Here is a 15,980-nt window from a genome sequence, read left to right on the forward strand (position 1 = left end):
CTCAAGCTAAACACAATTGAAACAACATTTCTCCCATTCAGATAGTTGTTTTAATCATCTTAATAAATATGGAATAAAGATAGAAAGAAGCTATGCTACTATGTTACTCCAAATTTACAAGGATTGTGATTCCATTGTTGAATTAATCATTAAACTTTATTTTAATCATCAAAAGAAATGTTTTGTTTTGGGGGTTTTTGACCAGCTGTTTGGTGAGCTTCTGTAATATTAACAATTATATTTCTGTCTGAGGCTGCTGTTTTATGTTGGCTAACATGCACTTGGACATTTCTTTGTAGAAAACTTTTTTTACTTGTAGTCTTTTCAATTATATTTAAACTATACATGCTCCCCTTAGGCAGAAATATTAGAAAGCACTGCACACAATTTCATTGCTATGCAGATGATACTCAGCTTTACCTATCAATGAAGCCAGATGACACACATCAATTAGTTAAACTGCAGGAATGTCTTAAAAACATTAAGGCCTGGATGACCTCTAATTTCGTGCTTCTAAATTCAGATAAAGTTAAAGTTACTCGGCCCCACAAATCTTAGAAACATGGTGTCCAACCAGATCCTTACTCTGGATGGCATTACCTTGGCCTCCAGTAACACTCTGAGAATTCTTGGAGTCATTTTTGACCAGGATATGTCCTTTAATGCACATATTAAACAAATTTGTAGGACTGCTTTGTTGCATTTGTGTAATAGTCCTAAAATTAGAAGCATCCTGTTGGACTATTATAAGTATTTACAATCCGTCTGTCCTAAAAGCTTCCTGAAAAGCCTTCAACTGATCCAAACTACTGAAGTACTGAATCTAAGATCCTTCTTCTTACACAAGGCCTTGAATATTCAGGCACCATTTTATCTTAAAAACCTCATGGTACTATATTACCCCAATAGAGCACTTTGTTTTCAAACTGTTGCCTTACTTGTGGTTCCTGGGATACTTAGTTCAGTTTCAGTCCAGTCATTTTTACCTGACCATTTCCAGAGGAATGTTTTTTTAATCCACTGAACTATGGCAGAATGGGAGGCAGAGCCTTCAGCTTTCAGGCCTCTCCCTGAGCCGCGATCTGCTAGAGGTTTCTTCCTGTAAAAGGGAGTTTTTTCCTTCCCACTGTCGCTAAACGCTTGCTCATAAGGAGTCATTTTAATTGTTGGGTTTTCTCTGTAATTACTGTTGTGTGTTTACCTTACAATGTAAAGCACCTTGAAGTGCTTATTTGTTGTGATTTGGCGCTATATACATAAAATTAAAATTGAATTGAACTGAACTGAATCATACTGTAAACTGTCAGCTCTCATTACAATAAATTAGATGCACACATGTGCAGCAACTTTTACCATCAGTGTACCATCTGGTATGCAGAGCCTACACTAGGCTACACTAAAAACAATGCCCAAACCACACCCAGTTCAGTTTCAGTCCAGTCACTGTAGCTGACCATTTCCGGATTAGTTTTTTTAAACCACTTAACATAACTATTAATTATTCAAGCATAAAACATGGCACCCAACTCAAGCAATGAACCTGTGTTGCATTTACACATAACAGACAACTTAGTAAAGAGCCAATTTAAAATTGTATCTTTAGGCACTTTGTTACTTGCTGCCTGTCCCATCAACAAAAAATTTGTGCCCATTTCTTTAGCTGAATCTATTAAAACCGCAAAAAACTTCACATAACTAAGAATGGTGTGCAGTGTGCCTCCAAAACACTTGAGGAAAAACACACAATGGAACACTATCAGCTATGGATTGGCCTCCCCAGAGCCCAAACCTCAACATCATCAATGCAGTGTGGTATTATCTTGGCAGAGATCAGAACAAAAGACAGCCAACATCCAAAGAAGAGCTTTGGATGTCTGGAGAACCATTCCTGAAGACTACTTAAAAAATGATGAGAAAGCTGCCTAAGAGAGTTCAGGCTGTGTTGAAGAAGAAAGGTAGCCATACAAAATATTGATTTTCAAGCTTGTTAGTTGTCCAAAATCTGTTTTTCTAATTTAATTTAATTTATTACATTTTCTACTGTATTTTCATGTATATTTATCTGTAAATAAATCACACCACATATTTCCCATTTTCCAAGCAAAATATAAAGAATTGGGAGATGTATATTTTGGTTTCCATCATGTTATAAGCATTTATGACTCCAAAACTGTTTAGTTTGAAGTGTTTGCTGCTTTAGAAAATAGTCCCAAATGATATTGACTGTGATGGTTCTACATTTAACAGTGGCAGAGCTGGTTTATCTTGAATAAACTGGTGCTTCCTTCAGACCTCATTATTTGCACAGCATTATCTGTCATTTCATCACAAGACCTGACTGGACACGCCCACTAAACTCTGTTAATAAGAAGAGAAATTGTGGGGGCAGCTGCTGACAGAACAGTTATTCTAAGGAACTTCTTCATCTCATTAACAAAGGTAAGATAGATGCTTTCAGATTGTTTCAGTTAGAAATGATGTCACTGAAAAAATACGTTAAGCATAATCTCTTAAAATTCCTTTTGCTATTGTTATTTTCATTATGATAGGACAGTTTTAAAGGTTTAAATATTCAAATGCTGAGAATGACTTTAATTCTCTCCCCACCAGGAATTGATTCAAGAGGGAAAATGGTGGTGTATGAAGTGACTGTATTCACTGGAAATCGCGTTAATTCCTCCACTTTTAACAATGTCTTCATTAAGCTGGTGGGCACAGATGGGGAGAGTAATCGAAAGAGGCTCATGAGCTTGAAAGGGGCTTCATCCTTCGTCAGAGGAGCAGTAAGTCTGGGATATCCATCTCCACAATCAAATGTTTCTCATGTATCACTATGCAAAGCTGAAATCTATCACCATAAAAATGGTCAAGGCAAGAAGTTCACTTCATGAACCACAGTGAATTCTTGGATCAATTGTATGCTGTTGTGTTATGGCTCAGTACAAACTATTACATCATTTCTTTAGGTATCAAGTTTTACTGTGTCCTGCTCCACTTCCCTTGGAAAACTTGTGCTAATAGAACTAGACAAACAGCCTCTCCCACTGTTGCCGGATGATGCTTGGTTCTGTGACAAGGTGGAGGTGAAATCCCCAGAAGGAGACACTTACAACTTTCCCATCTATCGCTGGATCACTGACAGAAACGTGTACCGCTTCAAAGATGGAAAAGGTTTGGGGAAATGTGCTCGTATTAAATCATGTTCAGTGCTTACAGGCTACAATAGATGTAAAACAAAGTCTCTGATGACTATTTTTAAGATTAGGCTTAAAACTTTCCTTTTTGATAAAGCTTATAGTTAGGGCTGGATCAGGTGACCCTGAACCCTCCCTTAGTTATGCTGCTATAGGCCTATGGTGCTGGGGGGTTCACATAATGCACTGTTTCTTCTCATTCACCTTATTTAATTTGTTTATACTCCACTCTGCATTTAATCATTAATTGATATTAATCTCTGGCTCTCTTCCACAGCATGTCTTTTCTCTCCCCTCAGCCCAACCGGTCGCGGCAGATGACTGCCCCTCCCTGAGCCTGATTCTGCTGGAGGTTTCTTCCTGTTAAAAGGGAGTTTTTCCTTTCCACTGTTGCCAAGTGCTTGCTCATAGGGGGTCATTTTGACTGTTGGGTTTTCTCTGTATTATTGTAGGGTCTTTACCCACAATACAAAGCGCCTTGAGGGGACTGTTTGTTGTGCTTTGGCCCTATATAAATAAAATTGAATTGAATTGAATTAATGAGGCCAAAGCAATTTCCAAATGCACCTTGTTTACAAAAAAATTTAAAGTTTTTGGGATTTTGATTTGTGTGTGTGTGTGTGTGTGTGTGTGTCTGGGGGCGCGGGGGGGGCATTTTAGCTGTAAGAGTCTTTGAAGACAACCATCATCTTGGCAGACACAGTCGACAGCAGGAGCTTAAGCGGCGAGAAGAAGACTATCGGTGAGAACTCAGAGCTTTTATACATTTTAGTTTTAAGGCCCCTGACACTGCCATGCAAATGCTCTCCAGCTATAGATGAATGATATTAATGATACTTAAGGTTAACATTAAACATTACAATATATTGTTTGTCTGCTCAGAGTAATTAAAAAAACATGTTGCAGAGCACATTATGTATATATTATGTATTTCATAATGTAATTAACCTCATCACTCTACTGTTTCATTGTTTTCTCAGTTGGGATGTGTATGTAGAGGGAATGCCGCACTCAATGAAGGCAGAGAACCTACATTCACTGCCGAGTGAGGTCCGCTTCTCCTTCACCAAAACCACAGAATTTCTCTACACTGCTTCCAAGGGGTGATGTTCTAATATTCTACGTATTTCTTTCTTTACTGATCAAAACTACATTAAGCATCGAATTCAATTCATTTCAGTTTTATTTATAAAGCTCTAAATAACGACACACGGTTTCCTAAAGGCACTTTATATTGCAAGGAAAAGACCATACAATAATTATATAATCATAAAGAATAAATGGCAAATGTGTTCTTCTTTTTCAGACTGACTGAGCTAAAACTGAAGGGACTGGATAACTGTAAGAAGAAGTGGGATGATATTAACAGCATCCGTCGAGCATTACACTACAAAAAGTCTGCCATATCAAGTACTGTGCTCACATTGTAGCATAATGAAGTACTTATGTTCATGCATAATGCTATGTATTTGACCGTTACCCTAATTGTACAGCCTTTTCTATAAAGCACATACACACGCACACACACACATACACACACACACACAAATTTATTTTTAAAAAAAGTCTCAGAATGTAAAGTTTCACTTAATATTTTGATTGATGTTTTAAAATGTAATGTGTGTCAATACATTTATTGAAAAGATTATATAGTTTTTGCTTTTTAAGAAACTTACTGACTTTTTTGTACATTTCATATCAGCAAGACTCAGACCGTCTCAGACACTGAACTTCTGACACGAATTCATGAACTGAGCAGATTTTTGTAGCCTACAGTTTAAAAATGATTCATTTAAATATTGTTGCTTTTTGCAGAATATGTTCAAGACCATTGGAAAGAGGATGCTTTCTTTGGCTACCAGTTTCTAAATGGTCTCAACCCCATGTTGATCCAGCGTTGTACAGCCCTGCCCAGTAACTTCCCTGTCACTGATGACATGGTGTTCCCCCACGGTCGGTGTAGCCTGGCAGATGAAATGAAGGTGACTGTCTCACAAAAGTAGAGAAACCTTTCTTGAGTCAAGTACTTGATCTTTGTAATATTTGATCAAATAATTGCACTTACACATTCACTGAGCACGGGTCATATCCAGACTGTTGCAATATTCTGAACTTTGATCAGAAAGGAAACATATTCCTGTGTGACTACAAGCGTTTGGATGGACTGAACACGAACACCATCAATGGGAAGAAGCAGTACTTGATGGCGCCTCTCGTCCTGCTCCACAAAGCTTCTGATGATAAACTAATGCCGATTGCTATTCAGGTAATTTAGACACTAAGCTTTAAGTTAAAATATTTATTAAAGTGGCTATAACTAATCATTACAGATAACCTGCCTTAGTGCTGTATCTGGACACCAGCTATGAATTTTCTCTGCAGGAAAGGAAGTCATTATTTTTGCCTCAGCCTTTAGCCTTGTGAAAAAGTTCAACCTATAATCATGGCCAAGTTGCTGAAAGCAAAGTCTAACAAATGTATAAATCAAATCAGTAGTAGATGTCATATTTACTGACTATTATTTTTAAATATCTAAAAGCAAAAGCCTCTCTGAAGAACTTCATGCTCTGACCTCTCAGTTGAAGGGATTAGTGGAAACTGCCCATAAGAGAACATCAGAGTATCAAACTGAAAAGATAAACTTGGCAAACAAACAGTAACGGAAAATTCATCAGTACTGACCAGTACCTGCATGGATTGTCTGCACCAAATGACCCACTTTGCCCTTTCTTCTACAGCTGAAGCAGACTCCATCAGATGACAATCCAATCTTTCTTCCTACTGATTCTGAGTACGACTGGTTGATCGCAAAGATTTTTGTGAGAAGTGCCGATTTCAATGAGCATCAACTCAATGCTCATTTGCTGCGCACACACTTACTGGCTGAAGTTTTTGCAGTGTCACTGCTGCGCAATGTGCCCAGGGTTCATCCTCTGTACAAGGTAACTAAATAGTGCTGAAACACAGTATTTTGATTTGTGTGTGTGAATATATATATATATATATATATAAACAAACATATACTGACATTCTTAGCAAAGCACTCAAACACCACATATGAATTTAACACAAAATATTCTAAATTATTATGTTGCTTTCCTTCAGCTTCTCAAACCTCACACGCGCTACACTCTGCAGATCAACTACTTAGCTCGAAATCTTCTCATTTCTGAGACTGGATCTTTCACTCGGGTATGAAGAAATCAGCACTACACCTACCTAACAAATGTTTTCTTTTTCTGTGTCATGTACATTTGTCTTTAACTGTGAGCTGCCTGTTCTCTAGTTTGCAGCATCTGGTGGAGAGGGCATGATTACAGCCCTGAAGAGGTCATTGTCCTCAATAACCTACAGCTCCCTCTGTATACCAGAAGACATTGCTGAACGTGGCCTGGAGACTGTGCCAAACTTCTACTACAGAGATGATGGGCTAAAGGTTTGGGATATCATCCACAGGTAGCATAGTTTCTTTTCTTTTGATGTTTATGATGTTTCACAAATTTTGAAAGTTGTAAAAAATTCACAACTCAGCTCAATCATTACTTTCCATTTCAATATATTGCATATTGTAGAAGGAAAACATCTGCCAGTGGAGCTCTATTGTTTAAATGTTATTGACCAAGAAATAAAACCTGGACCTGGAATATCTGATCTGGAGTATCCTTAGCCAAGAAAGGCAAAAAAACAATTAGATAATTCCACTCTTTTAATGGTTTAATGGTTAAAATCCTTAACTCACTGGGTCCTTTACTTAGATGAGAGATTATCAAGTACAGCTTACTTTATTAAACAATCTTCAGTTATTTGTTGAAACTGTCTTATGAAATGTGTTGATTTCATTTCAAACTGTAAAACAGCTTAAAGCTTTGTGCTGCTCTTAAAGTTAGACATGCGTGTGTGAGTAAAGCAAAGGTGTTAGGGCAAGTTAAAAAAAAATAAAACATTTTGTATAATTTAAATAATCCTGGAGCATACCGTCTGTGTACAAATCTATGATGAAAGCATGTTTTACACAGTGTATCTCCATTTCACAAAGGTTTGTGGAGGGAATTCTCAGCTACTACTATGAGACTGATGGTGAGGTTTAGCAGGACTCTGAACTTCAGAAGTGGATTTTGGACATTTTTGAACATGGATTCCTTTCTCAAGCAGGCACAGGTGGGCTTTAAAGAATATTTCAGTCTTTATGATGATAATGTTGATCTGGTCACACTGTATATGATTATACTGCAAGCAGAAATTTAACTAATGTTTGGTCACCTAAATGCATTGAAGCGATGCAGTTATTTTTTCTGCTTTTAACAGGAATTCCTCAGCGATTTACCTGTGTGACTGAGTTGGTCAAGTTTGCCACCATGGTGATCTTCACTTGCTCAGTCCAACATGCAGCTGTGAATGCTGGACAGGTGAGTCCTTGTATAAACCAGCCTGCCCTCCTTGAAAAAACATAGATATTGGTTGTTTCTGCAGGCACATTTTACGACCAATATCTACGTTTTGGAATGAAATAAAGCAACCTCTAGTCGTGTAAATAGCGTGTTCGTATTTCTCTGGCAAATCTGGAAAAAAAAAAAAACATAAATATGGATTTCCTCCAGTGGTGGATGCTGGTCTTTCAAGGAGGGGAAGCTCAATTTCGGCTTACATCATACAATGTGTTGGTATTTATACGTAAATTCTACCCTCCGTTCCTTTTCAAGAAAATGATCTGTGACCCTGTCGTACCAACAAGGCTTTTTTTTCCAGGGACTTGACTAGTGTCCTCTCAATGGCCAGCAGAGGTAGGCAGCTTAAACGGCCTTGGCCCATGGTGGTGCGGGTGTAAGACCTGAGCTGCTTTAAACAGGAGAAGCTCCTCTCCACACCTGCAGATGTAGCTCCAGTCGTTGCCACTAATGACAATAGTTTGTACACCTGAGGCATTGCACTGTCCAACTCCGGTCCACCACTTTCAAACTGTCTGCCATTATGTGCAGCTTGCTACCTAGCTAGGTCGCTAGCTGGGACTGGCGCGAGGCTAGTGTGAAGTGTGTTCGCCTGTGAGTGCTTTGTGATGGTGGAGGGGCTCAGCAGCACACGCTGGACAGAAACTGCGATAGAAGTCAGAAAGAGTGATAGAAGTCAGTCTCCAAACACAAGCAGCTACACAAAAACCCACCAGAAATAGAAGCTCGATTTGTCGCTAGTCGTTTTTAACAAACAAAATGCTGCTAAGACGATTAGGAAAGTCTCCAGTTCAACTCAGAACAGAATGAAAATTTAAAAATGCTCCCATGGATGTTTACACCAAAAGATCGCTGATTCGCTCATTTCGCTGTCAATCAAAAAGGGATTCAGCCTCAGACAGATCATCCAATCATCATGCAGAAGCTGAGCGTCCGGGCCAGCCGAGGCCAGCCCACTGCCCCATAGACCCCCAGAGACGCTGAGCGTCCGATGGGCGGGACAAAGCCCAGCATTTATCCAATGACTCGTCTCGTTTCGCTGCACTGTTTGCTTCGCTATTGAACTGTGTGGACGCTCAGCATCCACACTGTTTAAAACACTGGGAAGCTGCGGGAACGAGTGAGAGGAAAGCCGCGTCGTTACCAGTGATAAGAAGCTGATTCTGAACAAAAGTTGAGCGTGTTGTAGCGCATATTTAGTCAATGACATGTACACACAACAGTATATATTTGATCGCTTATTTTTTGACATTTTAGGGGAAGCTGAGCTTCCCTTGCAGTCTTAGAGCAATCGCCTCTGATTTCCTCAGATTTCTGAAAAGTCTGTACAGACTAAATGGCAACCCAATTTTGAAAAAGTTTGGATGCTTGTTTAAAAAGAAAAAAAAAAATCCAATGCAATGATTTGCAAATGTCACGTACCCATATTTTCGTCACAATAGATCAGAAAAAGAACAGAAAAAATGTCCACGTTTCACGATTCCCCAAATGTTTTAGACTTGCGAAAGGTCTGGACTGCAGGCAGGCCACTTCAGCATTCAGACTCTTCTACTATGAAGCCATGCTGTTGTAATAGCTGCAGTACGTGTTTTAGCATCGTCTTGTCAAAATATGGAAGGCCTTCCCTGAAAAAGACATCTTCTGGATGGGAGCATGTTGCTCTAAAACCTGTATATATGTATATCTTTACTTCTGAGAAACTGCCTTTATAAAATTCTCTTTTATGCCCTGTTTCTGACCTGTTGCCAATTAATGTAATTAGTTGCACAATTTTCCTCCAGCTGTTTCTATTAAGTAGCACTTATTTCCAGCCTTTCGTTGCCCCAGCAAGAAGGACTCAACAATCCTGAAAAACAAAGAAGGAATTAAACACCATGATTATTGCACTTATGAATCAGTTATCCTTTGTTCATTAAATGCAGTATGACTATGGTGGCTGGATGCCCAACACACCTATCTCCCTGCAACTTCCACCACCAACCACAAAGGGGACAACAAGTGAGGCCACGATGCTGGCGACCTTCCCTGATGTCAATGTAACAGTTCAGGGTGTGGCTGCCATGTGGCTACTCAGCAAGCAGTCCAGTGACTTTGTAAGTGGCAAAGATTTCATGAAAACAAAATGTTTATGTTCAAGTTTTGCTAAAAAACTACAACTTTATATAATAATGTTCAAAGCCTATTATGAGAAAAAAAAATGTTTGTTGTTGAAGGAAAAAATATCATTGTTCTCATCAGGTCCCTCTTGGCCATTACCCAGAGGACCACTTCACCGAGGAGATTCCCTGCAAGATAATAAAGGATTTTCAGAGGAAGCTTGAAGATTTAAGTGGAGCCATCAAAGCCAGAAACAAGTGCTTAGAAGTGCCATACACATACATGGATCCAGCCGAGGTAGAAAACAGTGTGGCCATTTGAATATTAAAAGACTTCCTCAGCTGTGGGCCAAATTCAGTTTCTTCTTCAAATGAGAGCAGGGAAAGAGTTCTAAGTTCTGATTTTAACTGAGGAAAAAAGCAAAATGAATTTACCGTTTCTGATTATTGTAGAGTGATCTGTGAATTTGATTAATATGTACTGGAATGTGATTGTTTTTAAAATCTTGTTCTGATTTTGAATATACTGTGCAGACTATCCAATCAAAAAACAAAACCTGTCAAAGAAAATCGATTGTTAAAGATGTTTTTTTTTTTTAACAATTGTGACCCTTCGAATGAGTTCTAAGTTACAGTTTCATTTCTTGGTGAGCCTGTCTGTTCTGAGCCACTTAATCTATATTATATTGATCTGTTAGAAATATTACAAATACAAAATTGTTCTAATTAAAATTTTCTCAAATGAAACACAATTGTAACAACTATTGCATTTCTCCCATTCAGTTATTTGTCTCAGTCATCTTAATAAATATAGAATAAAGATAAAAAGATGTTGGGATACTCAAATTTAAAAGGATTGTGATTCCATTGTTGAATGAATCATTAAACTTTATTTTAATCATCAAAACAAATGCTGTTTTATACTCGTGGTTTGGTTTTTGGAACAGCGGATTGGTGAACTTCCACATTAACCATCTTGGTCTCTCTTTAATCTCTGTCTGAGGCTGCTGTTTCATGTTGGCCAACATATTTCCAATCTGTAGCCCATCTGCTTCAAGGTTTAACATATTGTGCATTCAGAGATGCTCTTCTGCATATCTTGCTTGTAATGAGTGGTTATGTGAATTACTTGAAACAGTCGGGCACTCCTCTTTTGATTCCTAGCATGAGCAAAGCAGTTTCTCTTAATAGCCTGCCTAGCACCAACAACCACGCCAAGTTCAAAGTTTAAATCACCTTTCTTCCACATTCTGAAGCTTGGTTTGAACTTCAGCAGGTTGCCCTGATGTTCATGCTCAAATGTAGTTGTTGCCAAATGAGTGGCTGGTTAAATATTTGCATTAGCAAGAAGCTTAACAGGCGTACCCAACAAAGTGGTGTATATAGTAGTTTACTTACATGTGTTGTGTTGAGGGATATTCCCGGATACTAATTTCTTAATTGACTAAACAAGAAAAAAAGAAATTAGATTAATCTAATCTAGACTAATCTAAAACTAAGAAACACTCACATATCAAGTTAAATTTTAGCACTATTTAACTGGACAAGGTCAAAAACTATTTTAACAAAGGCATTTGAAACCATTAGTCACACTCTTCAACAGTGAATCGCACTTTAAATGCTGTTTAACTGTGTGGCACCTCGCAAAGTAAGATAAGATTAGATAAGATCTGCTATGCAGAGCCTAAACTAGGCTGCACTGAAAACAATACCCCAAACAACCCCAATTAACTCTGCTGCTGTCACCTGGCAGACAGTACAGATGTATTTGTTGCTGTGTCGCAAGGCCTCAGGGCAGTTTCTACTACTGAGTTCAGCCCTTCATTTTACAGTGAATAACAGGCAAGTTATTTATTCAGTTATTTAGTTTATTAATGTGTTGTTAGTAGCATAAATACAACACGGATCTTGTATATTAAATTATGCCTCCTGAAGCATCGTCTATGAAGTAATAAGATGAACAGAGTTGTTTTAGTGAGGATATTTTTGCCTGCATTTAAAATTTGTACCAAAATTATCATCAGAGTAAATGAGGCAGATATCAATGTGACTCATGTGATTTGGAAGAAGACTTTTTCAGGTGCTCCTTTTAGGGGGGTCACCACAGCAGATCATCTACCTCCATCTTAGCTACCCCTAGCATCCTCTACTGTCACACCAACCCACTTGTATTTTCCAAATAAGACACTAAAATTGCTCTGTTCACTTGTGCTTTGTGTTATATTGAGCATTATGCCAAAATCTGATCCTGAAGCACCACTTTGTCATTCCAACAAAAGAATATTTGCAATTTCTAACTGTGCTTGAGTGTCAACAGTCTGTGGATCTGCTCACATACAGACTGACTCACTTTTCTCTGTTTGTAGGATGTAACGTTTTGCCCTGCCGTGCCTCTCCCACTGATCCCCGAGGATTTGTGATCCCTCTGTAAGGGTAAAGTGAAGTCCCAGCAGAGACACATCTGAAACTTTCCCGTGCAGCACAGATTTGTTCAGAGGACAAACAGGTTAAATGCACGCTACATGCACTTGACTATTACAGCGTAATGTACTGTTAAATCAGCACCTCAGTATGTGCAGTATTTAGGATGGTACATCATATGCATTAATGCAGAAGCATAATATTTCAAGAGCTGAAACTATTATGGACTTTGTAGTTAATGTAGCTGGGTGGTTAAAACTTTCCATTTTCCATTTGAGCTACATAAGTTTTTCTCTTGGGATGCTGGGCTCCCAGGAAACATGTTCTTTATCATTTCCTGTTGAACATGACATTTGTTGTTAATTTGTGGTTGTAAGGTACATGGCAAATGTGCTGGCAGAGGTTCACCCATGTTACAAACTTCCCTCAGAAGATGGCAGCGTCATGAAGAACAGTGGTTATCTCTTGTTGTTGTTGTTGTTTTGGGTGTTTTATTTTTGATTGAGTCTATATTTAATAAGACAAAAGGGTCAATTTACAATTTCAAAACTACTTAGTCTTTTTGACATAATATATTTTGTGAACGTGCAAATTGTCACATTCAGATTCCTGTCTTGTAAAATCTTCAGAAAGCTGGACATGTAAAAAATAAATAAAGCCACAGTGTTTATAGGTGGCTAGAGACTAGAGAAAACAGTAACTGATTTAGTTAGAAAGTTCTTAGCTGTGTTAGTTTATTGGTCTGATGTACAGTGTAATAAATACTTCACGGGAACATCTGGAACATTAGAAGATTATATTTCAAATAAATCACCATCTGATGTTTCAGTGAACAAAAATAACTTTGCTCACTTCAGCATAACACAACAGAGAACTACGCTGATCACTGTAGATTCTCCTTTTGTGCTCTTCTTGGAATAAATTAGCCAGTCTGGCATTTATAAACTCAGCAGGGATAGTGTTTCAGGCAAAATCCCAATTTAGAAAAGATGCCCCCCTTCCATATGTTAGAAAATGGAAAAAGAAATAGTTTTTCTTCACTGAGGAGGCAATCCTGCACTTATATTAAGGAAGCATTAGAACATCAGAAGGATTCATCTGCAGAGATCAGAGTGTATACAAAGCTGCATTTTAACTTTTTATGGTCCACATGATCAGCACATGGTCATAGTTCTGAAAACGGTGGCTTCATGCCTCTCATGTTTTGAATAATAATCGTGTGCTTTAATCTTAAGCCAAGTATTAAAGCATAATGATGTTTTGTCATGATCCTACACATCAGAAATCCATAAGAGTCATGCAGGTTGTGAAATGAAATCATCATATTTTAAAGTTATGAGTCTACTTGTGATTTTTATTTTCTTGTAAATCTTTGCCATTTTTACTGTGATTCAGACAATAGCTGGTTCACCAATTCAGTGAACAGGAGTTACTTAATAACTCTTCTGCATAATGGGCAGAGGTTTTGTAATCATATACCTACACTTAGTTTCACCATCAACCTTACATAACACAAGTTCAAGAAGAAGTCACAAAGAAATCAAATGTTTTCATTCTAAACATATTTTAGCAGGAACTGGTGCTTGAATCAGTACATTTTTAATCCCTCTGTCTGATGTTTAGCTGTTGTTTAGGCTGTTTCAGGGCAATTGCTGAACCAGTTTTGTTAGTGTTGCTACAGGACTGCAGTGCCTTATACTGGCATTTGTGCCAGTAGTAATATAGAGTGAAATATAGAGTGAAAAAGCATTTGCAACACAACACATATAGAAAATGTTGGGTAGCGCTAACAGTCATTTTATCAACAGCAGCTGCTCAGAGTACAGTAGAGTGTTAGGCCTTTGTGACAGAGACAGCAAGTCTTGGCATTACCTGAGGGTTCAGTCATGTTTAAATTCCTTTTATCTTGATCCTATTTTGTTGTACCTGACACATCAGCTATTGCGCTGCACACATTACACCACAGTGGCTCCAACTGATTATTGTGCAAACACGTTATTTCTCATGTATGGCAACTCTCTGAATAACTAAACAAAACGGTGTGAGATGTTTGGAGTCATCTGAATTGATGAGTTCTCACAGTTCTTCATGGGAACTTTCTCTCTTTTATTTCCCTTTATTCTCAGTTTGCTGCACATCTAGTTAAGATGAATTTTCTGCCTGTTTGTATCAACAAGCTCAAACCCAGCAGACTCATGACTGTCCCTTCTCCCCAGATCTGAGACTCTGCCTTAGCTTGACTTCAACATAAGGGACAGATGAAAAGACTGTAAGTTTTAAATACTGCAAATGTTGAGCTCATATTGAAGTAAAAAAAAAAACCAAACAAACAAACAAACATCACATTCAGACATTTTTACATAATCTAATTAACTGCTGCAAAAATTAGTAAATATACTGAAATAATCTGCTTTTTTTTTAATCCACTTTGCTTTCATGACCCTGCTCACAGAGTCATTGTTTGATTATTATTCTGGCTTATTAAACAAGAATAACTGATTTTTATTTTGCTACAACCAGCCCAACAAAGAAATGATCCTGTGTAGAGGCACATAACACCAACTACATAAATGTGTGTAATCTTTGAGCCTCGGGCCTCATGCTGCCTCAAATGTGATCACTGTGTTTGTGTGAGAAACAATAAAAAATAAGACAGCAACTTACTTGGCGATTTCATAACCAGTATTAGCAGTTAATTACATTCTTCTATATGCATTTGGCATGTGACACAATGCTGTGCAAAAGTCTCGAGCCACCACTCATTTGTTTATATTTTGCTTCCAAGGAGTGTTTCTTTAGATACTGACTGACTTTTCACTCATTTTCAGTCCAGTCCTTCTATCTGACCATTTTCAGAGGAATGATTTTTTTGTATTTGTTAAACCACTTAACACTGACCTATGAATCATTCAAGGATAAAAAAGGCACCTAAATCAAGCGTTGAACCCGTGTTACATCTACACATAACAGACAACTTACCATAGAACCTGTTTTAAATCGTATCATTAAAGCACTTTGTTACTGGCAGCCCGATGCAACAACACAGAATTTGTGCCCATTTCTTTAGTTGAATCTATGAAAAATGCCAATGATAAAACAATTTGACAGGCATAAAATAATACTTTTGCACTAACAAGATGATTTCCAAAAAAGCAATTAGCCTCATCAGAAATGGCATCAGTGGAATGGTGACTGGCATGAAGCCATTCTTGAGGAAGGGAAACAGGGGGTAAAGGATGAGGCAACGGGTCATGTAAATGATCCCTAACACACTGCTATTGCAATCACAGCATACCTGGATAGAAAAGCACACAATGGAACACTGTCAGTCATGGATTGGCCTCCCCAGTGCCCAGACCTCAAAATCATCAAAGCAGTGTGGAATCATCTTGACAGAGAATGGAACAAAAGACGGCCAGCATCCAAAGAAGAGCTTTGGATGTCCTTCAAGAAGCCTGGAGAACTATTCCTGAAGACTACTTAAAAAAGGATGAGAAAGCTGCCTAAGAGTTAAGGCTGTGCTGAAGAATAAATGTCGCTATACCAAATACTGACTTTCAAGCTTGCTAAGAGTAAAAAAAAAACTTTTTTTTTACTTTTTATACTGCTTTTTCATGTATGTTTGCAATTAAATAAATTGCTGCATATATTTCCCATTTTCCTAGCAAAATATAAAGAACTGGGAAATGGAGACTTTTGTACAGTACTCAAAATTTTGGTTTCTCTCTTATTATAGCCATTTATGACTCCTAAACTGTTTAGGTCAAAGTGTTTTAGCAAATAGTCCCAAATGATGCAAACTGTGATGGTTCTACATCTAACAG

The 15,980-nt window shown here is 38.0% G+C and overlaps 1 protein-coding gene across 1 annotated transcript; it reads left to right on the top strand.

Moving 5' to 3' along the window:
- Nucleotides 1–2,369: 2,369 nt before the first annotated feature.
- Nucleotides 2,370–10,165, top strand: LOC115785802 (arachidonate 15-lipoxygenase B-like). Its single transcript, XM_030737675.1, is given in 15 exon segments — nucleotides 2,370–2,439; nucleotides 2,611–2,783; nucleotides 2,967–3,171; nucleotides 3,855–3,936; nucleotides 4,175–4,297; nucleotides 4,501–4,604; nucleotides 5,010–5,176; nucleotides 5,317–5,460; nucleotides 5,933–6,136; nucleotides 6,300–6,386; nucleotides 6,481–6,650; nucleotides 7,231–7,352; nucleotides 7,500–7,600; nucleotides 9,562–9,732; nucleotides 9,878–10,165. Coding segments are annotated over 14 exon segments (2,013 nt in total). The 5' UTR covers nucleotides 2,370–2,439; nucleotides 2,611–2,630; the 3' UTR covers nucleotides 10,058–10,165.
- The last annotated feature ends 5,815 nt before the right edge of the window (nucleotides 10,166–15,980 follow it).

Source organism: Archocentrus centrarchus, chromosome 1, assembly GCF_007364275.1.
Source record: "Archocentrus centrarchus isolate MPI-CPG fArcCen1 chromosome 1, fArcCen1, whole genome shotgun sequence".
In the NCBI taxonomy this organism is placed as follows: domain Eukaryota; kingdom Metazoa; phylum Chordata; class Actinopteri; order Cichliformes; family Cichlidae; genus Archocentrus; species Archocentrus centrarchus.